The 26,622-nt window shown below is 39.2% G+C and overlaps 1 protein-coding gene and 1 long non-coding RNA gene across 5 annotated transcripts in view; one reads left to right on the forward strand and one right to left on the reverse strand.

Moving 5' to 3' along the window:
• LOC117977605 (uncharacterized) overlaps nt 1-26,622 on the forward strand; it is a 188,754-nt gene that overhangs the window by 80,927 nt on the left and 81,205 nt on the right. For all 3 annotated transcript variants that reach the window (XR_008620893.2, XR_010109129.1, XR_010109141.1), the window contains exons 2-3: nt 1,911-2,033; nt 24,818-24,865. This is a non-coding gene — a long non-coding RNA (uncharacterized LOC117977605). The remainder of the gene's footprint in view (nt 1-1,910; nt 2,034-24,817; nt 24,866-26,622) is intronic.
• The window catches only part of WDR64 (WD repeat domain 64), a 151,341-nt gene that overhangs the window by 36,908 nt on the left and 87,811 nt on the right, over nt 1-26,622 (reverse strand). For both annotated transcript variants that reach the window (XM_055097208.2, XM_034949821.4), the window contains exons 12-16: nt 25,260-25,408; nt 22,408-22,531; nt 17,201-17,376; nt 9,446-9,622; nt 748-881 (exon numbers count right to left, since the gene is read on the reverse strand). In XM_055097208.2, coding sequence (XP_054953183.2) covers nt 748-881; nt 9,446-9,622; nt 17,201-17,376; nt 22,408-22,531; nt 25,260-25,408 — 760 coding nt within the window. The remainder of the gene's footprint in view (nt 1-747; nt 882-9,445; nt 9,623-17,200; nt 17,377-22,407; nt 22,532-25,259; nt 25,409-26,622) is intronic.

Below are 26,622 nucleotides of genomic sequence, written 5' to 3' on the forward strand. Positions count from 1 at the left end.
GGAGTGGGGAGTAGGTTGGGAAGATGTTTCAGGCATGTAGGGCTTTGAGGGTCTTGGTAACAAACAGATGAAAATTGCCAATAGGCAATTGGTTATGTGTGTTTGAAGCTCTAGAGAGATTAGTTTGAAGTTGTTATGTATTTTAATTATTTGTTGAGGTCATAAATTTGGGCAAGATCACACATGAAAAGCATATACTAGTTGAGAATAGTAAAGATCAAAGCTCTTGGGAATATAGATGCTTACAGTTCACCTTACTTATATCATCCTGGGATTTAGACACTTAGAACACAGTCCATTCATGAATATAACTTCCAGGAAGGCCTGCCTTGAAAGTTAGCACCATTTTTATGTATTGCTTTTTTGTCCCCTGAGGTTTTCTTTTTTTTTTTTTTATACTGAGTTTCACTCTCTCTGTCACGCAGGATGTAGTGCGGTGGTGTGATCTCAGCTCACTGCTACCTCCACCTCCCAGGTTCAAGCAATTCTCGTGCCTCACCCTCTCCATTAGATAGGATTACAGGCAGGCGCCACTGCGCCCTGCTACTTTTTGTATTTTTAGTAGAGACAGGGTTTCACCATGTTGGTAAGGCTGATCTCGAACTCCTGGCCTTAAGTGATCCTCCTCCCAAAGTTCTGGGTTTACAGACCTGAGCCACCGCGCCCAGCCCTTCCCTGAGTGTTGCATGCTACTGAGCCCTTCTGCAGTAAAGCTTTTACATTGTTTAAGGATAATACACAACTTACACTTTTTTGACAGTAGACGTCACAAAATTCCATAAGATGATCACACCATTTAAGGTTCCAGCTGCTATCAAATTATATCCTTCTACTTGTAGTAAATCAATGCAGTTCACTCGTAATAAATCCATGGTGGGATTCTGAAGAACGAAGGAAACAGAACACCATAAATATAGTATTCATGATTCGCGGTGCAAACGCCATGTGTACACTTTGTAATTGTCATCAACTTAAAACAAAATGCCTTATTATATATATTTTTAATATCAGAGCATGAAATTTAGTAAAATCTTATTTTTCTTGCACTAAAATTTTTAACTGGCAGAATTCATTAGATCAGCAAATATATACTCTTCCTGTTTACTGGCTGCTTTTTCTCAGCCTTATTTATTCTTTCTTCCCAACTTTCTTCCCGTCTTCCTCTTCCCTTCAAACTTTTTGAAAGAATATTCTACGTTCGTCGTTTCCACTTACCAACTTTTCTTTCACTCAGCAAATTTCATTGGCTTCTGCTTCATAACACCCTGTGATAGCTATTTATCATTAAGATCTTTTTCAATTGTCTTGCCTCAAATATTTGTTAGATATCTACTATGTTAGATATTTGGAATACAAAGTCAAGTAGGACATCTGTGATCTGGAGAAACATAATACTTTAAAGTACTCAAAGTGTTGATTACGGTGCAATGTGAAAGTGCTGTATCGGAGGGAGGCACGCATAAAACTTGACAGGATCATAGAAGAGTGACATTTAAATAAGAGGAGAGGTCTATTACCACTTTTAATTACCACTCTCAGTTGCTCTCCCCTTCCTGAAACTCCTTACTCTCCTGACGTCCTTGACTCCAGGCTTTGCTGGTTTTGCTGTGTCTCTGCAACTTTTTTCTGTTTCCTACTTGGTACCCTCTTGCTCTGCCAGCCTTTTAAATATTAATATTTTGGGGGTTTATCTCAAATTCATTTTTTTTTCAACTCTTTCTGAGGAATCTCAGATTATGTTTCAAATATCTCAATGCTAATGACCTAATTATCTAGTCCAGTCCTCTCCTACAAGCTTCAGGCTTATATATTTAATTACTTAGACATTTTACAGGTATCTCAATGTTAATATATGTAACTTATCACCTCCTTTAGGCATGTTTCTTTGCTCTATTCTTTTTTTTTTTCAGAGACAGATCTCCCTCTGTTGCCCAGACTGGAGTACAGTGGAATGATCACAGCTTACTGCAGCCTCGACTTCCTGGGCTCAAGCGATCCTCCCACCTTGGGCTCTGGAGTAGCTGAGACCACAGGTGGGTGCTACCATGCCTGGCTAATGTTTTGATTTTTTTTGTAGAGACAAGGTCTCACTATGTTGCCAGGCTGGTTTCAAATTCCTGAGCTCAAGTAATCCACCTACTTCAGCCTCCCAAAGTGCTGGGATTATAGGCATGAGCCATAGTGCCCAGTCCTCTATTCTTTATTTCATTGGTTAGCGCTATTTTTCAGTTCATCATTCAAGTTAGAAATCCTGGAACTGTCCTTCTTTCCTTCCTTTCTTTCAGTGCCCTCCTCTCCCAACTGCATGGTGTAATTGCAAGTTATGCTACTTTTACTGCCTAGATATTTTCTGAAACCAAAACATTTTCTTCTGCACCATCTCCATTGTCATGACCTTATATCTTTTATTATTTTATCATTGTAAATTTCTTTAGAGACAGAGTCTTGATCTGTCACTCAAGCTGGTCTGCAGTGGTGCAATCATAGCTCACTACAACCTCGAACTCCTGGGCTCAAGCACTCCTCCCACCACAGCCTCCCAAATAGCTTGACTGAAGGTGCACGCCGCTGCACCCAACTAATTTTTTAAAATTTTTAAAAAATTTTTTGTAGAGATGGGGCCTATGTTGCCCAGGCTGGCCTCGAACTCCTGGCCTCAAGTGATCCTCCCACCTTGGCCTCCCAAAATGCTGAGATTACAGGTGTGAGCCACTGAGCCTGGTCATCCTTATATCTTTTAACTAAAACAGGAAGTAGCCTGTTGCCTGAATCTTCTGCCTTTAGTCCTGTCCCTGTCAAATCTGTCATCCAGGCAGCATCAAAGATGAGCTGCCCACAACACAAATCTGATCGCGTCATTTCTCATTTAAAGCCCTTCCATGGCCTTCCATTTGTTATAGGATGCTCAAGCTCCTTATTCTTGTAAGCATGGTCTGGTCCCTACCTATTTGTTTGTCTTCATTTTTAACTACTCCCAGTATTACTCCAGCCACACTGAGATACTTGTAGTTATCCTTCACAAACCATGCAATATTTTACCTCCATTATTTCGTTCACATTACCTCTTCCACTTGAGATTCACTGTCTTTTCACTACCCTCTAGAAACTGCCTATCTGAGTCAAGCTAACTCCTGATGGTTCTTTAGCTATAATTCAGCAATTATCCTCTTCAAAAACCTCCCCCTCTCCCCAGCCCTCCAGGATCTCTGCTGTACTTCTACAGTGCAGGTACTATACCTCATTAATCTTGACATTCCCAGTGCTAAGAACAGTGCATGATATGTGGCAGGTATTCAATAGAAAGTGCTTCTAAATAAAAGAGTTTCAGGGAGAGGATTTCCATGCACAATCAAATTTTTTTCCTAATTGACTTTTGCAAACTTTTCTTTGAGACTGAGTCTCGCTCTGTTGCCAAGGCTGGAGTGCAATGGCATGATCTCAGCTCACTGCATCCTCCACCTTCCAGGTTCAAGTGATTCTCATGCCTCAGCCTCCCCAGTAGCTAGGATTACAGGCGTACGCCACCATACCTGGCTAACTTTTGTATTTTTATTAAGGATGGGGTTTCACCATGCTGGCCAGGCTGGTCTGGAACTCCTGACCTCAAGTTATCTGCCCGCCTTGGCCTCCCAAAGTGCCGGGATTACAGGTGTGAGCCACTATGCCTGGCCGACTTTTGCAAACTTTCAATCTATAATTTTAAAGTCTGTTGCAAAAAGGAAGTGCTATAATGATAATTATGATAACTACAAAAAATAAAGATTCAAAATTGGAGATAATTTACATTTACATTAAAAGCCTAAAAGGCACTTTATTGTGCTTCAGTAGTTTATAATTTATCACAATAGTTTTTCTTTTTTTTTTAAGCAATCATTTTTTGGTACCTACACAATTATTTGTTAACTGCCTGGTTCTGACTCACTATGCAGTCATCTTCTTTCTGTTTTTATTAGCTATAAATAAGATTTCATATATCAAATACATATAATTGAACCTAGTGTTTCCAGTGATATGTAGAGTTGAAAAGGGAAGTAGGCTAGAATTACTCTACAAGGACATGCATTTTGTTCTGTCTTTTGTGCATATTACATGATAACGTTATTATGACATAGTCACTGTGTATATTGATTTCAAAGGGCTTTTAGCTAAGAATAAAACCTACTTATCATTTGAACTAGCAATGAATGACATTCAAATTGCAATTCCAAACTGACATTTGTTTCAGTATGAGGAAAACTAATACAGTATGTCTCCATTCTATGACAAAATAATTGTTTCCAAATTCCATAAACCAGCTATATTATTCTTCTATATTTTTTTTGCAAGGAAGCTTTATGGTTAATAATAATAATAAAGGAAATAAATTATATTATGGTTGTTTTGCTAATGTCAGGGAGAAAAAAACTGAAGACTTTTCTCAATTGCTCCTCTTGTAACTTGCAGTTTTCTTCCATTCTTTAGTGTCTGACCACTTATCTCTCTAAAAGCTGAAAAGTGCAAAAGGTTTGATTAGAGTACTCTAATATTAGAGTAAATCAAAAAAGTTACTGAAGATCCTCGTTAAAAAACAATTGGTTTAAATTTTTATGGGAACAAAAAGGTACAGTTTTCTTATTCTCTATTCTTCAGCCTCAAACATATGCCCCAAACACTTCATCCCTCAGACGTGCACACATGCGCCTGCCTTGTTGAGGAGGTGTAAGCATATCACAAAAATAGCTTTCTGAAGAGATGTTAAATTAAGTTGTTGAATTCAACATATACAGCTACTTTACTCAGAAAAAAAAAGATTCCTTTCAAAATATTACTGCTCATTGAAAATGCACCCAGGAGCTCTGATGGAGATGTACAACGTGAATGTTGTTTTCATGCCGGTGAATACAGTATTCCTTCTGCAGCCCATGGATCAAGGGGAAATTTTGACCTTCAAGTCTTACTATTTAAGAAATACATTTTGTAAGGCTATAGCTGCCATAGATAGTGATTCCTATGATAAATCTGGTTGCTCAAAGTAAATTGAAAACTTTCCAGAAAGAATTCACTATTCTAGATGCCATTAAGACATTTGTGATTCATGGGAGGAGGTCAAAATAGCAACATGGACAGGAATTTGGAAGAAGAGGATTCTAACCCTCAAAGATATTTGGAAGGGTTCAAGACTTCAGTGGAGGAAGTGACTGAAGATGTAGAAATAGCAAGAGAACTAGAATTAGAAGCGAAGCGTAACTTGCTGCAATCTCACGATAAAACTTGAATGGATAAGGAGTTGCTTCTCATGGATGAGCAAAGAAAGTTGTTTCTTGAGATGGAATCTGCTGTGAACATTGCTGAAATGACAACAAAGGACTTAGGATATTACCTAAACTCAGATGATTGGGCAGAGGCAGGGTTTAAGAGAATTAACACCAATTTTTGAAAGAAATTTTACTGTGGGTAAAATGCTATCAGCATCACATGCTACCGAGAAGTTTTTCAAAAAGGACTAATATCCATAATATATCTTCCTAATTATCTATATATACATATATATATATTTCTAATGTATCTAATATACAACAAACTTTTAAAACATTAGAAGGAAAAGAACAACCTAGATAGAAAAATTGACAAAAAATATGAACAAATAGTCCATATGTGTATTAAAAAGATGCTCCACTCACTCATTATAAGATAAATGCAAATTAAAGTATACCGAATTATATTTTAACAAGAAGGGTAAGTTTGGGGCTATATTAAAGGTCATAGAATGGTTGTTCATTTTTTTCTGGCCAATTATTGTTTGACTATTTTTACATCATGTAATTTTAACTAGATTTTTCAATGTCAGTTAATAAAATTCCAACTTTCTCTTTTCATAGGTTTTTATCTTTTTAAAAGTCTTCTCATTTTGCTCTCACTTGTTCAAGTATAAAGGCACTTGTTTTGATTTCTCATCTACGTTTGAAAAAGTTCAAAAGTTTTGACTATAATATACACTGTTGGCAAGGCTGTGGGGAAATAGGCAGTCTCACATATTAGTGGCAGTGCAGAGCTGTGTAACTTCTGCGAAGAGGAGTTTGATAATGTCTAGGATGATTGTATTAGCATTTACTTTTTGACCCAGCAACCAATCCCTCTTCTTGGAATCTATCCCAAAGACACACTGTCAAAAATGGAAACCCACTATATATATATATAAAATAAAGTATATATATATTTTGTAGAGTATATGTATATACTTTAATTTGCATTTATCTTATAACGAGTGAGTGGAGCATCTTGCTAATACATGCTTGGACTATTTCTTCATATCTTTTGTCAATTTTCTATCTAAGTTGTCCTTTTCCGTCTAATGTTTTAAAAGTTTGCTGTATATTAGATATTAGGAAGATATATTATGGATATTAGTCCTTTTGTGATATAAGTTCCACATATTTTTTCCAGCTTCTTATTAGTGTTTTCATTTTGTGTATGGCCTTCTTTGCCATGGCAATGCTAAGTTCTGGGAAGCTGGGTGTAGATGAGGCTTCCGGTTATCAGGAACTACTTCTTGGAAATAATCATAAGTCTTTTTCATATAAATATAAATATATATATATATATATGGCTATTTGTTGCAGCACTACTTTTAATTGGAAAAGATTAAAAACAACCCAAATGGCCACCTACAGGGGACTAGTTGAATAAACAATGGTACATCTATTCACATGAAATACTATAGCATTTTCAAAAAGAAAAATGAAATACATGTACACCCATGTTCATGGCAGCATTCTATTAATAGCAAAAAAGTGAAAGCAACCCAAGTATCCATTGATGGATGAATGGGTAAACAACATGTGTTCTGTGCAAACAATGGAATAATGTTCAGCCTTTAAAAGGAAGGATGCTGTGACATACGCTACATAGACGAACCTTCAGGACATCACGCTAAGTGAAACAAACCAGTCACAAAAGAGAAATACCATATGTTTCTGCTTATATGAGATCCTCAGTGTAAGTTCGTAGAGATGGAAATTAGAACGCTGGTTGCCAGGAGCTGGAGAGAAGGGGAAATTGGGAGTTATTGTTTAATAAATAGAGTTTCAGTTTTGCAAGATGAAAGCATCTGGAGATGGATGGTGATGAAGGTTGCGCAACAATGTGAATATACTTAATGTCCCTAACTGTGCACCTAAAAATAGTCTAAGTGGTAAATATTACTTTACGTGTATGTTACCACAATTTAAAAAAAAAGAAAGGTGAAGATCTCTATATACTGCTTATAATGGTCTCCAGAATAGATTATTAAATAAAGCAAGGAATACAAGGATGTAAATAATATTCTATCATTTGCTTAAGAAGGTGGAGAGGGAACCAAGTATTTGATTATATTTTTTAAAAACAGCATGGAAACATAAACCAAAAACTTAAAAACAAAAAGTTAACTATAGGTTAAGAAGGGAACAAGGTGGAAAGGACAGGAATACAATAGACTTTGTTCTGTAGCTCAGAATAGAACTTGTTTTGTAATTTGATCTTAGAAATATATAAATGTTTTACATAACAATAAAACAAAACTGAATTTTAAGAACACAATACATTTTAAAAATGAAGCAAACTTAACTGTATATAGAGTTGGTGGTACAAGGAATTATTTTAAGCAATTTTAAAGCACAGTAATTTGACAGTACATTCCACATGCTATATACCCTAAGGACAAAAAGAACTGCAAAAAAAGGAAGATTTTGAGCTGTGTCAGGTATCATGTTCCTAGTAATTTTATTGTTTTCTGAAACTAGAATATAATGTAATGTACAATGATAGCATATAAAATGACATAACCTGTATATTATGTAGAAGAATACATTATATAAATAATAGCATAAAGCAAATAAGTAATGATGCTTGTATCATTAGAAATCAAAATTTTCCGAAAGATATAAAATAAAATAAAATTAGTAAAAGCCATATAACCTTACATTTGAATTGGGAATATCAGTGTAAAACAGTAGTGCATTTTCTCTTAATGTTTTTTCTTAGCTGTCTATTGAAAAAGTCTAAAAATAAGAACCAACCTAGTGGTAGTGGTTTTTTAAAATACTATTTCCCACTAAAAAGAAGTAGAATATATTGGAGAAACAGTGGATTTTAGATCTGGAAAGAAATGTACAAGATGAGCCTGGATCATCTTGTCATACCTGGAAGCTATCCAGAACGTCTGAGGTCACATCAGAGGAACTCAGGAGCCTGAAGAGGCTCCAACCAGCTTCAGATGGGACAGTTTGGGCATCAATAATAATAATAACAAATTAAATTGACTGAAACACATCAAGAGCATTTAAATTTGTGAGTCAATAATGATATTAAGTAAACAAAATTCACAGACCACCTTTGGAAGATGCTAGGAAACCTATTCTTCACTTTAAAACTGATAAATATAAGGAGCAAATCATCAATTAGTTTGCTTTTCTATATAAACTGTACCCCAATGTAACCAAATATTTGATAAAGGAGAGGTTTTCTTTACACACGTTCCAGTAATAAATGAAGCAGAAAGGCAGCATGGCGACTTTGAATGAAAATAATAGGCCTATGTAGTGATCATCAATGGCTGCTGAGATACAAAAAAAAAAGACAACTGGTCATTATGAGAATCTTGATGGAATACAGGACAGCACCTATGAAGATGTCTTGCTAAAGAAAAAAAAAATCAATGTTGTAGTCAATTAAGCCACCAGATTTAACTACCAGATTGCAGGAAGTACAGCGGAACTTCTTAAATAACACCATGAGGGTGCAATCAGCAAAATCCAGAAAGTGGAAAACTATGGCGTCAACTGTCCAGTTTCTTCAGGACATAAATTGCAAGGAGAGAAAAAAAAGATATTTAACAGATTTTTCCAACCAAATGCAACAAATAAACCTTGTTTGGATCTTGGTTGTTGAAACCAACCTTAAGAAAGAAATTATAAGGATATCTGGAAAATTTGAACACTGAATGAATATGTGATGAGATTAACAACTTCTTACAAATTATTTTTAATATATTTTAGAAAATAATGGTATTGTTTTTGAAATAGTCATTATTGTTTAGAGATATATACTGAAATATAAAGGGATGAAATGACACAATGTTTGAGATTTGCTTCAAAATCCATTGGTGGGCCAGGCACGGTGTCTTATGCCTGTAATTCCAGCGTTCTGGGGGGCTGAGGCAGGAGGGTCACTTGAGCCCAGGTGTTGGTAGCATGGGCAACAGAGCAGAACCCTGTCTCAAAAAAACAAAAACAAAAACAAATCCATTGGTGGTGGTCATGGTGAAGAGGTGGAAATAAAGAGTAAGTTTGGCCATATACAGAAAGTTCTCGAAGCTGAGTGATAACACATAGAAGCTCTTTGTATTATTTTCTGTACCTTTATATATGTTTGTAAATTTCCATAACAAAAAGCAAAAGTTAAAAAGAAACCAAGAGAGGAAACTTACATCAGTAGGTTGAGAAAAGTTCCTCTCAACTATCAACTCGACATCTGGGAAAGGAATAGCCATGTTCCTATCTCTAGTAGACATTCTCAGATGCACAGCATGTTTCCCATCTTGTAGGAAAGGCACAACATCAGGCAGCTCCCAGATCACCATGAGGTAGATATCATCTTCCTTACCCTTTAACAGAAGTCCAGTGAGCACATGAAAAGTTCAATTATTTTATTTTGAACTGTTTTAAAGAGATAGAGAAAATAGAACCTACAATGATGTATCTACCATCTAGCTTTACCAAATCTTCAGCCCCATCTATTCCTTGCTTATTAATATAATTCCTCTTTCTTCCCTCCCTAGAGTAACCAGTAATGTGAATATGATGTTAGTCATGAAAGTTTTAACATTTCTACATATATATACATATACTTTCTACATATATATGATAGTGCTTTCAGACTTTAAGCCATTTTATGAATGCTGTCCAACTCTATGGATTCTTCTTCAACTTTCTTATTTCACTCAATAGGATGTTTTTGAGATTTATACAAGTTATTTCATGGAACTCCAGTTCATTTATTTTTAACTGCTTTATCGTATAATATAAACATACTACAATTTATTTGTCCATTCCCCTACTGACGGATGTTCAGGATGCCAATTTGGTACTGCTTTCCTTTACAGACAGGTGGCACAGTTTCTAGAGCATATATCTGGGGTAAAATGACCTAACTATAAGATATGCACATCTTCAACTTTTCTAGCTATCACCAAACCACTTCTCTAGGTAGTGTTTAGCTATGTTCACTCTCACCAGGAGTAGAGGAGAGTTTCCCTTTCTTCATATTCTTGCTAACACTTGGTATTATTTGATTTTCTTAGTTGTTTTGCCCAATGAATATGAAATGGGACCCTTTAAAACTAATTTTTAATACCCTTTCAAATAGGAAGACAGGAAGTCAAATTGTCTCTGTTTGCAGACGACATGATTGTATATTTAGAAAACCCCATCGTTTCAGCCCAAAATCTCCTTAAGCAACTTCAGCAAAGTCTCAGGATACAAAATAAATGTGCAAAAATCACAAGCATTCCTATACACCAACAATAGACAAACAGAGAACCAAATCATGAGTGAAGTCCCATTCACAGTTACTACGAAGAGAATTAAATATATAGGAATACAACTTACAAGGGATGTGAAGGACCTCTTCAAGGAGAACTATAAACCACTGCTCAAGGAAATAAGAGAGGACACAAACAAATGAAAAAACATCCCATGCTCATGGATAGGAAGATCAATATCGTGAAAATGGCCATACTAACCAAAGTAATTTATAGATTCAATGTTATCCCCATCAAACTACCATTGACTTTCTTCACAGAATTAGAAACAACTACTTTAAATTTCATATGGAACCAAAAAAGAGCCCATATAGCCGTGAAAATCCTAAGCAAAAAGAACAAAGCTGGAGGCATCACACTCCCTGACTTTGAACTATACTACAAGGCTACAGTAACTAAAACAGCATGGTACTAGTACCAAAACAGACATATAGACCAATGGATCAGAACAGAGGCCTCAGAAATAATGCCACACATCTACAACCATCTGACCTTTGACAAACCTGACAAAAACAAGCAATGGGGAAAGGATTCCCTATTTAATAAATGGTGTTGGGAAAACTGGCTAGCCATATATGCAGAAAACTGAAACTGGACCTCTTCCTTACACCTTATACAAAAATTAATTCAAGATGGATTAAAGACTTAAATGTAAGACCTAAAACCATAAAAAACCCTAGAAGAAAACCTAGGCAATACCATTCAGGACATAGGCATGGGCAAAGACTTCATGACTAAAACACCAAAAGCAATGGCAACAAAAGCCAAAATTGACAAATAAGATCTAATTAAACTAAAGAGCTTCTGCACAGCAAAAGAAACTATCATCAGAGTGAACAGGCAATCTACAGAATGGGAGAAAATTTTGCAATCTATCTGACAAAGGGGTAATATGCAGAATCTACAAAGAACTTAAACAAATTTACAAGAAAAAAACAACCCCATTAAAAAGTGGGTGAAGGATATGAACAGACACTTCTCAAAAGAAGACATTTGTGCGGCCAACAAACATATGAAAAAAAGCTCATCATCACTGGTCGTTAGAGAAATGCAAATCAAAACCACGATGAGACACCATCTCATGCCAGTTAGATGGCAATCATTAAAAAGTCAGGAAACAACAGATGCTGGAGAGGATATGGAGAACTAGGAATGCTTTTACACTGTTGGTGGGAGTGTAAACTAGTTCAACCATTGTGGAAGACAGTGTGGCAATTCCTCAGGGATCTAGAACCAGAAATACCATTAGACCGAGCAATCCTATTACTGGGTATATACCCAAAGGATTATAAATCATTCTACCATAAAGACACATGCACACGTATGTTTATTGCAGCACTATTCACAATAGCAAAGACTTGGAACCAACCTAAATGGCCATCAATGATAGACTGGATAAAGAAACTGTGGCACATATACAACATGGAATACTGTGCAGCCATAAAAAAAGAATGAGTTCATGTCCTTTGCAGGGTTATGGATGAAGCTGGAAACCATTATTCTCAGCAAACAACACAGGAACAGAAAACCAAACACCGCATGTTCCCACTCATAAGTGGGAGTTGAACAATGAGAACACATGGACACAGGGAGGGGAACATCACACACTGGGGCCTGTCAGGGGGTGGGGGGATAGGGGAGCGATGGTGTTAGGAGAAATACCTAATGTAGATGACGGGTTGATGGGTGCAGCAAACCACCATGGCACGTGTATACCTGTGTAACAAACCTGCACGGGCCAGGCGAGGTGGCTGACGCCTGTAATTCCAGCACTTTCGGAGGCTGAGGCCAGCGGATCACGAGGTCAAGAGATTGAGACTATCCTGGCCAACATGGTGAAACCCCGTCTCTACTAAAAATACAAAAATTAGCTGGGCGTGGTAGCATGTGCCTGTAGTCCCAGCTACTCGGGAGGCTGAGGCAGGAGAATCGCTTGAACCCAGGAGGCAGAGGTTGCAATGAGCCATGATCATGCCACTGCACTCCAGCCTGGTGACAGAGCGAGACTCCATCTCAAAAAAAAAAAAAAAAGAAAGAAAAAAAGGAAAAAAAACCCTGCACGTTCTGCACATGTATCCCAGACCTCAAAGTATATAAAAAAAGATACTAAAAATGAAAACTATTTACCACTATTTAAAAAATTTAAAAAACAATAAAACTAATTTTTAAACATATTAGTTACATTAATCATATTTCCCTGAGTGTTGTGAGTTGAACATTTTTTCATGTGTCTGCGAGCCATCTGGATTTCCTTACCTGTCCTTTGTTCATTTTTCTAATTTGTGCAGTTTTTTTTCTGCATTTTGGGGGTTTCTTTATATATCCTGGTTCCTAACCCTTCTTCAGTTAGCTAGAGTGCAATGGTCTTTTCATGGTCTGTGACTTGTCTTTTCACTTTGTTTTTTTAGACGAGCTTTTATTTTTAATTTGAATGTAATAATGATACCTTTGCCATATCCCATCTGTGGATGTGGTATATCTCTCCATTTATTCAGATTCTTTTCACATCCTTTAAGATTTATTTCCACAAAACTTTTGCATGGTTCTTGCTACGTTTATTTTAGGTACCTTATACTTTTGTTTGCTATTGTGATGTGATCATTTATTCCACCTGTACTATCTTTATGTTTTCTTTCGTGAGTGTGTGTGACAGTGCCTTGCTCTGTCGCCCAGTCGGGAGTGTAGTGGTGCTATTTTGGCTCACTGCAATCTCTGCCTTCCAGGCTCAGGTGATCCTCCCACCTCAGTCTCCCAGGTAGGTGGGACTACAGGCATGCACCACTACACCAGGCTAATTTTTGTATTTTTTGTAGAGATGGAGTTTTGCCATATTGGCCAGGATGGTCTTGAACTCCTGGCCTCAAGCAATCTGCCTGCCTTGGCCTTCCAAACTGCTGAGATTACAGGCGTGAGCCACCATGCTGGGCCATATTTATATTTTCTAACTGGTTATTATTGATGAGAGGCCATTAATTTTTAATTTTTGAATTGTTATATGAGAATAAAAGTCAAAATTTTAAGGTCAATTATTTTGCTTGCAGAACAGGACTCTTTCTGTGTTGAAAAGCAGCTGTGGAAAAGTGGAGAGAATATTGGTCTAGGAGTGCAGACAGCCAGTTTCTAGTCTTAGTTCTTGTGGGACCTCGGGCAAGGTACATACCTTCTTTGGCCCTATTTTTCTTATTTGCAAAATGAGGGCTTTAGCTAGTTGATGGATAAAAGTCCTTCCATTTTTTAAAGCTTTGATTTTAGGTGTTGCCCTAAGGCCTCTGTTACTTCATATCCATGTTAATTTAAAAGTATGGGCCCATAGTACTCCTACGTACTGGTGGATTCTTTGTTTAGAGTTTGTGCCATTGTGGGATAGAAGGAATGAATCTCAGCAATATCTCAAGAGTGACCAGATATTGACACTGAGTAATAGCGTAGTTAGATTTATGTGCCCACCTGGTGGTATGAGTTATTGACAGTGGTTTGTTTTTTTTGTGTGTGTGTCTTTTTGAGACAGAGTCTTGCTCTGTCGCCCAGGCTGGAGTGCAGTGGTGCAATCATGGCTCACTGCAGCCTTGACTTCCCAGGATCAAGCAATTCTCCCACCTCAGCTCCCCAAGTAGCTGAGACTACAGGTGTGTGACACCATGCCTGGCTAATTTTTACATTTTTTGGTAGAGATGGTGTCTCACTATGTTGCCCAGGCTGGTCTCAAACTCCTAACCTCAAGCTATCCTCCTGCCTTGGTCTCCCAAAGTGCTGAGATCACAGGCATGAGCCACTATATCCAGCCCAACAGTGGTTTTTAATAGGTTTAACCGGTTTCAATGGAATCTCCTATGACAGTGGCTCTCAGACTTTCTGAATTCACAGAGCAGCAGAATTTACAAAACACCTTTTGAAGATTGACCTAGAGTTACCAACATTCAATTTTACCAAGTGAGGACATGAGGGAGAAGGAGATGGGAAACTCTACTACCATTATTTTATGAAAAGAAAGTCTATAGTAATATAAAACAGTAGGAAAGATATAATCTTAAAATTTAAATGAAGTAAAAGTAGCTTTGTGAAAAGTTACCCTTATTTTCTACATTTCATCTCTAATTGGTGAAATCTTTTATGTTATATTGGAATTGGCTGGTAGGTCTTTAGGAATTGATTATCTAGGAAAACAGCAGTTCATATAATGCTAAGAGCATTATTATGTTAATTGCTTCATAAAGAAAGATCATTTACTTTAAAGGACACAGAAATACAGCTATATGAGTAGATTCATAAAGCACTGTGGTTAAAGGGAAGGGAAGTAAGTGGGTCTTTAGAATTTGAATGATTTTGGGGTCAATTAATCATCTTCCTGGAACCCCCATAGTGCTTTGTTTATTATGTTAGAACAGTAATCTCTCACCAACCTATGGTTTTGTCAACAATGGCTTGGGGGCAAATTTTTCTCAAATTTGCCAAAGGTTTCATATAGGCAGAATGCAATTCTTTCCCCTTAAAACTGAGATTATGAGAAGAATTGTTGTTTTCTTCTCTTGTTTTCTATGAAGTTGTATTAATAGACCAGTCAATTTACAGTCTGCCCTCTTGTTACGTGGCTAGGAAATCATGCCCAGAATATTCAGCACAGTGATGATTTGTGCCCAGAGCAGGCAGTTGCACAAGCGTTTTTTCTGAGACTTGAGAAAATAAAACCAAGAACAGAAGTGTAAGAGAGATATTATATTTAAGCCGTTAAGGACTGTCTGAACACATTTAAAAGTACATGATACTTTGGAGACCCTTCTCAGCTCATAATGCATCAGCGATGTTTCCTGAATAACTGAATGTGATCACTGAAGCAGGTTTTGGCTTTTTGGTTTTGTGGAGCGGGGATGGGGGTGTTTGTTTTTTTGTTTTTGTTTTTGTTTTTAAGGCAGCTGGGAATCTAGGAAGATAGAGAGATAGAGGTTGGGTTTATCTTTCCTCCATTCCACTCTCAGCTCCAACTTCCACCTGCCCACCTTCCAGTTTCTGGGCAAACAGAGAAATGGGGTTTGGAGTTTAGGGAAAGAAATTTATTATAAAGCTTGTTCCCTTTTTAGTTGGAAAAAAAAAATGGCCTGGCTACCAGATTAGTCTGACAACCATCCCACCATACAAGCTTCTGAGACACTTTATGAAAGCACTCACAACACTTGTAGTAGGTGGATCACTGCCCCCTTATTAAATTATGCATTTCATGGTGAAAGGGAATATCCTTCTGGAACATGGCAAATATTTGGTAACTGGTCATTGAAAAAAATGAATGAATGAAAGTATTCTAGAAAATAAGTATGTAAATCAAATTATTTTATTTCAAATAGGCAGATATAATAATAAAGTAAATAATAGTAATACACTAATAATAATAAGTAAATAAGGATACTTTCAACATTATATTATAAAGCTGCCCGCTCCAACATTAATAAAAGTTCTCCAAATACCCCTCATAAATTTACTATTGTCTACTTTAGAAGAGGTTCTTTCTCTATTTATTTTTAAAATTATTTTAATCCTTAATGAGCACCTACTCTGGGCATGGCCAAGAATACAAATATAAATAAGAGAGGTTTTCAGTTCCTACCAAGATCAATCTGCAGGTTCTAAATGCAGAACCAGAATAATCAATGTGAAAAATGCTACAGTAGAACTAAAAACAATTTTGGTGAGTGAATAGTTCCATGCTACTTTTTGCAGCCCTTAAAAAAGGAGCATTTGTGACAACAGACATTGTCTGGTAGGAAGGGCATCCTGATGAACAATGGCACTTTGTAAAGCAAAAGTCAACATTTCGTTCATTGTAGAGTGTATTATTACTAAGAAATTCCTTTCTACAGTGCCATTTTGGATTACTCAGACAAGAGAAGAGTATATTACATCAGGGAGGTTTTTCACTCCTTTTTTCCCATTCTTAGGTCATCAGTTATCTTAAGCTGGTGCTTCATGATTGCTGTGCTATACAAGACTTTTCTTTTCTGATCTTAGCTTTCAAAAGGGGAATAATAAAGGCAATGAGTCCTTGAGTTCGAGGTGATGGGGTGAGATCCGCTCAATAGCCAGGATAAATGATCTAGTCTTCATTATAAATTTGAAGAGGGCATTAGCATTCTGAGGTGGTAATAGAGTCATAGGAAAAATAAATGAGCCTACCTCAATCCTCCCCAAACAGCCCTGAGCAGATTGCGTCATTAACCTTAAAATAAACAAAGCGATTTTGGTGACAAACTGGAAAAGTGACTTGAGCATTCCTGAATGCATTATGCGTTATAAGGGACAGAGCCTGCTGGAAAGCAGTTCTGCCAGTGAATTATTCCCATATGAGCGTATAAAGCATGTCAGAGGTGGCAGCTGAGTTTAAATTTAGCCTTCCTGACACCTGCCTTAGGAGACCCTGACTAACCCTTCAGCGGAAGCTTGATGGGCAGCATGCGGTGGCTGGGCAGCGATTGTTTTTTGCTCTTTGCTTAAACCTGGGCAAAGTTAATGAGGAGCATCACGGGAAGGCTGAGGATAAATACCATCTTCAGCTGGCTACCAAGAGCGGGGTTACATGGTGGGGATTATCCACTGACTCATTTGATTTTCCCAAAAAGGGCACCTGCAGTACGAATATGAAGTGGGATTGTAAACCTGGATCATTTTGATAGTCCCGTTGCGCTCCAAGGCCAGGACCAGCTGCTGGTGTTTTTCTTGGGCTTTGAGGAAAATGAGGCGTCGTAGGCAGTGCTCGTCCTCCTTCCAGTCTTTCCCCTCCGGCAACACCTTCATCTCCTGCCCACTGCCAAAGTCCCAGATTCTGACTGTTCCTGAGCATACAGAGAAAAAGACTATGCGGGTAAAAATGACTTAGAGAAAGCTTGGCTTTTCGCTCAGAGAAAATTCATCCGATCGAAAGCTTTCTGCCAACAATTTATCCTATATTTATTCCCTACTCAGATGGGTGAGTCTTCCCAGGCTTGCTGTGCATGAAATTTATTCCTGTATGCCTTGATTTGTCACAGGCTGAAAAAAATAAATAAATAAACAGGACCAGGCAACGCCTTGAAATCTACCCTCAGGCTCTCCTACTAAGCTTTTGCTCTAAAGTGAGTCTCTTCTGTTGTTATTCTCCCAACGCTTCTCAGTGTGCTAAACACCCAGTCCCGAACATGGGAATATTCGCTACCATGCCACGACTATTATTCACAGTGAAAGATCATTCCAGTAATCTGTCACATTTCCTAATGTGCTGACATGTTTTAGGACTTTAGCTCTTATTAGATAATAAAAAGTTGGAGGGAATCCCAGCCGGTAAGAAACTGCCAAGCTTGGAGTGGTTTTGTTGGTTACGTGGGAGGAAAGTGAAAGAAAAGTGTCGAGTGTTTTTCTTTTCTTTTCTTTTCTTTTTCTTTCTTTCTTTCTTTCTTTTTTTTTTTTTTTAAGACAAGAGTCTTGCTCTGTCTCCCAGGCTGGAGTGCAGTGGTGCGATCTCGGCTCACTGCAAGCTCCGCCTCCTGGGTTCACACCATTCTCCTGCCTCAGCCTCCAGAGTAGCTGGGACTACAGGCGCCCGCCACCACACCCTGCTAATTTTTCTGTATTTTTAGTAGAGACGAGGTTTCACCATGTTAGCCAGAATGGTTTCGATCTCCTGACCTCATGATCTGCCCTCCTCGGCCTCCCAAAGTGCTGGGATTACAGGCAGGAGCCACCGTGCCCGGCCGAGTGTTTTTCTTACACTTAAAATTATACTTTCTGTTTGAAACCTAATCCTCAACGTGATGGTGTTTGGAGATCATTAGGTCATGGGGGTAGAACCCTCATGAATGGGATTAGTGCCTTTATAAAAAAGGCCCCAAATTGAGATCTGCTGTGGCTCAGACAAAAAAAGAAAAGTAACAAAATGGGCCCCAAGGATCTGCCTTGCCCCTTTGTCATGTGAGAACACAGTGAGAAGGCCCCATCTATAAACCAGGAGGCGGGCCCTTGCCAGACACCAGATCTGCCAGCGCCTTGATCTCGAACTTCCCAGCCTCCGGAACTGAGAGAAATCAATTTCTGTTGTTGAAAAACCCCCAGTCCTCCCGCCCTGAGTGGTAAGGCATGTCAAATGGTCTGAGCCCAGGAGGTTTTCCTGTCTCCCCTCAAGAGGTAGAGAAGAATTTGCTCAGCTTTTTCTCCCTTACAATAGGTCTTCATCTACAGTATCAGCAGGAGGGTTTGCTGCCCTTCCCTCAGTGGCTTAGGCTTTTGCTTTGTCGGTAAGACGGATGCTGGTGGGACTTTCTGTGGCTCCACAGTGTTGGCTGTTCCTCTCCCCAACATCTGCACCATGAGGGAGGCCAGCACTGTGTGACGTGACGAGCTCTGTGAGGAGCGTGGGAATGGACGCACACTCCCTTTGTGTTTCTGGCTTTTAGAAGCGCTGTACTCTCATGCTATCCTACACTCCGATCTCAGCAATTCTTACAAATTTGACTACATTCTCACCCACCTGAATGCCAGCCCAATTTCCTTCTCATCACTGCCCTAGGTAAGCCAGTAATTGTGTCCTGCCTTCCCCGGAAGTGCCTGTCTTTCCCAGGAAGTCTTTCCTTCCTGTGTCTTTCCTTCGATTTCAGGCTATTTGCCTGCAACATCGATTCTCGCATAGGTTCAAGAAAAGTTCTGATTTCATAGATCAGCTTGCTTTTTTTCCAGATGTCAGTAAGGGCCCAACACTCTTTCCATCTTACTACGTACCAAGGAGACACTGTCAGCTCCAATTCTGATAGTGCTTAAAGCATTTTAATTAATCTGATACACGACATTTGAGACCTCAACTAATGTACAAATTTAAAGATTTGTATCAGTGTTTCAGTGTTTGGCAAAATTTGTTAACTTTCTACATTGTTTTGAACTTTGAAAAATAAAAAGAAACAGAAAGTTGCAAAAATAGTAGAGTCCTGTGTACCTTTTCCCAACTTCCCCCATTGCTTACAGCCCATGTGACTACGGTATAATCCTAAAACAAGCAAATTGACATTAGAAAATCCCATTAACTAGACTACAGACCTTGTCCAGATTTTACCAGTTTTTTACGTGCACTCGTGTGTGTATGCGTTTAGTTCTTCACAATTTTACCGTGTGTATAAATTTGCACAACCAATATACAGAAATGTTCCATCAATCCACAGGAACTTCCTTGTGCTAACCTTCATAGTCACCACCACCACCGCCGTCACTATTTGGTAATCACTAAGCTGTTCTGTTTTACTTATCTAAAAGTTTGTCATTTTGAAGACATCTTACTTTGTTATTTTAAGAATGTTATTGGCTGGGTGCGGTGGCTCACGCCTGTAATCTCAGCACTTTGGGATGCCAAAGCGGGCAGATCATTTGAGGTCAGGAGTTCCGAGACCAGCCTGGGCAACATAGCAAAACCCTGTCTCTACTAAAAATACAAAAATTAGCTGGGCATGGTGGCAGGCACCTGTAGTCCCAGCTACTCAGAAGGCTGAGGCAGGAGAATCACTTGAACCCAGGAGGCGGAGGTTGCAGTGAGCCGAGACCCTGCGCCCCTGCACTCCAGCCTGGGTAACAAAGCAAGACTCCATCTCAAAAAAAAAAAAAAAAGAACTGAAATGGAATACGTGACCTTTTAAGATTGGCTTTTGTCTTTTGTTAGTGCCTTTCAGATTCATTCAAACTGATGCAAATATAACTAGCTTGTTTCTTTGTATTACTTGTAATAACTACAGTATTCCACCGTATTGTTCTACTGCAGTTTGTCTAACCAGTCATCTGTTGAAAAAAATTTTTTTTTCAGTTTTTGGTTATTATCAATAAATCTGCTATAAACTTTTTTTTTAAACACCACCCACTCTATGGTATTCCGTTGTAGCAGCTCAAATGGATGGAGACACTTTCTTTATTGTTAACTTCATTCATTTGCTTTGGGGGACCTGGAAGAAGGGGCCAGAGGGATGATAAACAGTACAGTTGTGGAATGCCTATTTCTAGGTCATTGCTCAGAGTAGAGAATTCTCTTCTCACATGAGCTTTTATAGTGGTCACCTCAGATTCAGACTCCAGTGAACCACAGGTCTTTTCCTTTCCTCCTTTAACCCTACCCCATTTCTTATCCCTCAGCTCGAATCCTGCTCGACACCCAGAGTGTTTTCACTGCACTATTTTCCTTCCCCTACACCAGGTTCTCCCCATTAGCAACACTCACACCCCCAGTATTTGTTGGAACATCATTAAACATTGATTAAATACTCCCTATATACCCAGCACTGTGGTAGGAGCTGGGGATATTTAATGAATAATCATAGTGCCTATCCTCAAGGACTCTGTGGCATTATAGGAAAACAGTCACACAAACAATTAAAAGACATTATCGTGTTCTCATACATTGCTGGGTTATGCAGAGGACAATCTCCTTGTCCAGATTTCCTGCTACCTTGGGACTTGGGCAGTCAGAGTTAGTGGAGCTGACAGCAGAGAGACGTACTCCTCAGCTTTTCCCAGGTGATGGGTGGGTAGTAATGCGAGGAGACCAGTGGCTTGTTGTTTGAACTTCTCTGGGAGTCAGAATCTCACTTCCCAGGGTGTCCTGGATCTCTGTCAATTTAACAGACAGGGCTTGGCACAGTGGCTCACTCCTGTAATCCCAGCAACTCAGGAGGCCAAGGAGGGAGGATCACTTGAAGCCAGGAGTTTAAGACCAGCCTGGGCAACACAGTGAGACTCTGACTCCAAATAAATAAACACAATAAAATAAATTTAACATATGTACCTTTGAGGAGGACAAACTCAATATCTGAAAGAATTCTAGGTTCTAGAACTAACAATGTAAAATATGGCTTGCTTGCATATAAACAATACTATTGTCAGTCATATATTGAATTGCTTAATGCTTCTGCCTGATAATAATTGTGTACATTGCTCAGAATTTCAACAACCACATTTCATGTCTATGCAGGGTGTGCTTATGGAACAGTTAAGACTGCTTTCTCAAGAACCGATCCACGTGAAGGGCAGTTGCATTTATTCATACCCCATCAACTCAGCATTCATGATTTTATTTCACGTGCTGTTGTCATCTGCTCACACTTTAAAAAGTCAGACTTTCACACATCAGGATGCTCACTCGAGTCATCAACTGGCTTATGCGTATAGGCCTAGGGTAAATATATTCAGAGTAGCTCATGCAATCGGTCATATGGTCTAGATAAAGCAGTTCTTTCATTTAGTATGTCGTGAGTGGGGTGAAAGGCAGGGCAGTCTGTAGCTCTTCAGTTCCTGGAAGTCCTACCAGTGCTCCATAGCGTAAGGCACACCAAACGGCCTAGCCCAACCTGGGCCTGGCATCCTCTCAAGTTTGGCATGGAACATGCCCTCACGAAGGCTAGACATATGAACAATGCCAATATAGAATTCCAATATAGGAGTAATGTGACAAAGTTGGCTGGATGTTTTGTCTGGTCCAGAAATCTACTGTCGGTAAAATTATTGTTAGCAAGCACTGAATCTGATGTCTGTCTCTTGGCTGATGGTACCCAAAAGTGGAACGATAGGATGAGTCAGTGCAACACAGATTAGATGAGATGTCATATGCAAAAGACTTCTGCAAACTGTTAAAGCAACTATGTAAATGCAATGTGAGGAATTATTTTTAACATCATATCAAGACATTGATGCCTGTTAGATAAGGGACTCTACCACTATTCACCCAGGCACAGGAATTTCACTGGCACCCAGACATAGTCCAGCCTGCTTCATGCTCTCCTTCTACCCTAAAGAACGAAAGAGTTTTTGGTGGAAATTCTTAGGACACTAAAGCAGGGACGCCACATTCTGGATGTTAGTCTGACCGTTATACGCTCCTGTGGCAAAAAGAAATCCACTTTCATCGACAGCTGCAGAAGTCACTTCAGTATTGAAACCATGAGGTTCTAAAATCTGGTATACTTCGAGCCCAGTCTCGAGTTCCCATACCTATGGGAAAGAACAAAAATATCAAGTAATCCGTTTGAAGAAGCCCTTCAATTCTCATCAGAATTACACCATATTCAAAACAGCCTCAAAAATGGAACTCTGTACATCTAACACATTTCCTAGCACTCTGCACTGAATGTTAGTTTGATCAAAGAAAGTTCTAAAAGATAAAGTGCATTTAATAGTTACTGTGTCTGCTGCAAATGTAGGGGCTGAGACAGGCAGGGACTCTATTCCAGGCAGCCCCTGGCCATGGAAGAAGTGGTCAGTTGGTACTGTAAGCCTGAAGCAAGGTTAGAAATGGAACAATTGCAAGCTCAGCAGACAAAAGAAATATGAACTGGATTTATTCCCTGGTGACACTCATCCTAGTTATCCAGGAATCATGGGACAGGATCTGTGGTTAATAGCATGGGACCTGAGAGAAGAACCCTGAGGAAAGAGCTCACTGACCTTTCCTAGGAATGTTCTGCCTAGAGACATGGGCCCAGTGAGAGAGAGAATGGGAGAGAGAGACACATACACAGAGAGAAAGAGAGAGACAGAGAGAAAGAGACTGACCTCAGAGGAGGCCATCTGTGTAATTAGGATGGGTGTAATCAGAAATTCTAGAGACATGTCAAGACTCAAGTTGTCATCATTATCTCTCTCTGGAAACACAGTGGAGGCCTTAGACCTGCAGATTTTCTGTCTGAGTCTCTCCTTCATGGAGTTGCCGTGTTCAGATGTAAATTGCACTGCCAGTTAGTGACAGCACTGAACTGGCAACACAGAATGATTGCACTCTAGGTATTGTGGCGGAGAGGACAGCATATGCAAAGTGCCAGGGGTGAGAAAGTTCATCTTTCCTCCAGGAAATGGAAAGCAAGCCACTTTAGCTGGGTAAGAGGGGGAGTGCGGAGGGGATGGAGCTGATGAGATAGTCTGGGGGCCTGAAAATGAAGGGCCACTTGCCGGGAAGTGGTAGAGCTGGGATTTGAGTGAAGTCAGTCTGGCCCTAGAGTCCGTACTTTTAACCTCTGCGTGTCCCTGATTATAGACAGGGTTCTTAAGGGAGAAAGAGAAATGTGGGTCATTGCATGAATGGGTCTCAGGGGTCACCCATCTCCTGGCCTGCAGTGTGATCCCTCTCCAACCAACCTGGCATGAAAACTCACCTTCATGTAGTCCTCCCACTCTTTTTTCCCACACAGGGATGACATTTTCCCCATAAGAGGTGACTGCACAAAATACTGATTGCACAAAAGCAGGACAGGTTTCAGCTTTCGTTTTCCTCTACCTCTCTCTTTAGGCATTACCAGAAATGCACTAATACAATGAACTCAGGAGATTCTCACTTGAGAAAATCTCCAGCAAACGATCACAGAAGTCAGAGACTGAGAAGTAATTTGAAGGGTCCCCAGAGGAATGCTGTCTGCTAGTCCACACGTCTCCTTTTGGAGGGCATGCATGAAATGAAAGGACCAACACCTGAAGCAAACACCTCCAGCCATCACTGCTGGATGACTTCAGTGGCCGTAATGATGGACACGGTTAGCATGGCCAGGACCCCTGGCCTCTAGGAAATGCTGTGATGGCCGTGTTACGGGAAAGGGGTCCCGATCCAGACTCCCAAGAGAGGGTTCTTGGATCTCACACAAGAAAGAATTCAAGGCAAGTCCACAGAGTAAAGCGAAAGCAAGTTTATGAGGAAAGGAAAGGAACAAAGAATGGCTACTCCATAAACAACCCCTTAGGGCTGCTGGTTGCCCATTTTTATGGTTACTTCTTGATGACATGCTAAACAAGGGGTGAATTATTCATGCCTCCCCTATTTAGACAATGTAGGGTAACTTCCCGACGTTGTCATGGCATTTGTAAACTGTCATGGTGCTGGTGGGAGTGTAGCAGTGAGGATGACCAGAGGTCACTCTCGTCGCCATCTTGGTTTTGGTGGGTTTTGGCCGGCTTCTTTACTGCAACTTGTTTTATCAGCAAGGTCTTTATGACCTGTATCTTGTGCCAACCTCCTGTCTCACCCTGTGACTTAGAATGCCTAACCATCTGGGAATGCAGCCCAGTAGCTCTCAGCCTCATTTTACCCAGCCTCATTCAAGATGGAGTTGCTGTGGTTCAAATGCCTCTGGCAGCTGGGCTGGAGGAATGCAGCAGAAAGGGCATGGGTGCTTACATCAGAAAAACCTGGGTTCATATTCCAGCCCTCATGCTTATGCCAGCTATGTTGCTTGATCTCTCTAAGCCCTAATTTCCTCATCTTTAAAATAAAAACTCTTTATCTGTTCACAGAGAACTGTTGTGAAGATTAAAGCAGATCACAGAGACTTAAAGCTCTTGGTACGTATTCTGAATCTACAGGGGTTACAGTAAACACCTATAAATTTATTCCCCTTCCTTTTCAACATAAATCCTCTTCCTGTACTCCTTTAAAAAAATCAAAATGCAGACTAGTTCTGTCTCCTTGATATATTTCCTTTAAAATTCCTATTTTGATTGTGAAAACTAGCCGTGTTTATTCAATTGAGCATGTGGGTTGATGGCAAGCAGTCTGAACTGGCTTAATTAAAACGCTTGTTTTTCACGTACTCATGGAAGCTTAAAAATCATTCTAATGTATGGTCTCATCGTATGTGCCGCTACATTTGCTTAATCACTCAATGATTTATTTTAAGAACAGAAAATTATATCTGCATTGCCTTTTTTTCTGTTTGAAAAGCCAATAGGTACTTACCCTAATTATGGATTCAGAGCAGATAGTGAGTACCTGATGAAAATATTTGTTGTAAAGCATGACATTGATTTCTCGTTCATGAGTGTGAGGAACCTGTTTTGTATCTTGTATCATCCTAGTCAAAGGATACATGTCCATAACACTAGATCCTGGAACAGAAGTAAGAATCTCATAAATACGCAGTATTAGAAGTTTCTAATCACAAAGGGTTTCAGCCAAGCAGTTGGGTTTGGAAACAGTCAAACAGTGAGATTAGCAATATCAATCAATGCCTAGGAAATGTAATGAGGTGAGAATATTTTCATTTATTCTAGAACATTTTTGACAGATAAAGCACATACAATTCAGCCACAGAAAAGCATTCATTTTGGACTGGATTATTTTTCAAGTGCAGGCCATTTGGACTTCATTGATATCCTTTTTAGTGAACCTCATTTTCCTATATTTCATAGTCCACTTCTCTCTTTTATTGTGCCTGCAGCATGCCTCTCCATCTGTTGCACAGCAATAGTGGTGATGACCAGCTTTCTGCTGAAGGTTAGCCTCCTCTTAGTGGTGGAAATTTATTGTTAGAGAGCCCCTTTCAACCAATAAATTGATAAAGCACTCTGTAAACATGGTCTTATTAAATGTAACAAATGAGAATGATCACAAGCCAGTGCTTGCAACATCAATATAAAAATAAGATTAATTTCTAAATCACCACTGTAAAGTAGAAGTAGATGAGGAGCAGGTATGCTTTACTTGCATTTTTCTAAGTATGATTTAAGTATCAAAATTAACTGCAGCTCTGTTTTAGTGTAATGTCTAGAAATATTAATAAGAATCTCAATTAGCCGGGCATGGTGGTGGGTGCCTGTAATCCCAGCTACTCGAGAGGCTGAGGCAGGAGAATCACTTGAACCCGGGAGGGAGGTTGCAGTGAGCCGAGGTCACGCCATTGCACTCCAGCCTGGGCGACAGAGCGAGACTCCTTCTCAAAAAAATAAAAATTAAGATTAAAAAAAAAAAAGAATCTCAGAGCATTCCTGTGGCTCAAGCAAAACTGAAATTTCTTCCTGATTTTATCGATGTAAAGATTAAGTTAATAAGGCAGATTTTGCATTGAGTTTCTCAAGTTTCTCCAAAGAATTCTCAACTTTAGGAGAAGTTTCAACAGGAGTTACTAAACACTCTGTGAAGTGTTTAAATTTTAAGATAAAACCTGTTCATGTGTAAATACGGACTGAGATGGCTCATCTGGTTGTATTTCTCAGTTCAGATACCTTAACATGGAAATGTGAGCAGAATATGGTAACCAGATAGTCAAATCATACTTGGACCTTTTGGTAGATCCTTTTCATTACAGTGACAGTAACTGACT

The sequence above is a fragment of the Pan paniscus genome, chromosome 1, assembly GCF_029289425.2.
Source record: "Pan paniscus chromosome 1, NHGRI_mPanPan1-v2.0_pri, whole genome shotgun sequence".
NCBI classification, from domain to species: Eukaryota; Metazoa; Chordata; class Mammalia; order Primates; family Hominidae; genus Pan; species Pan paniscus.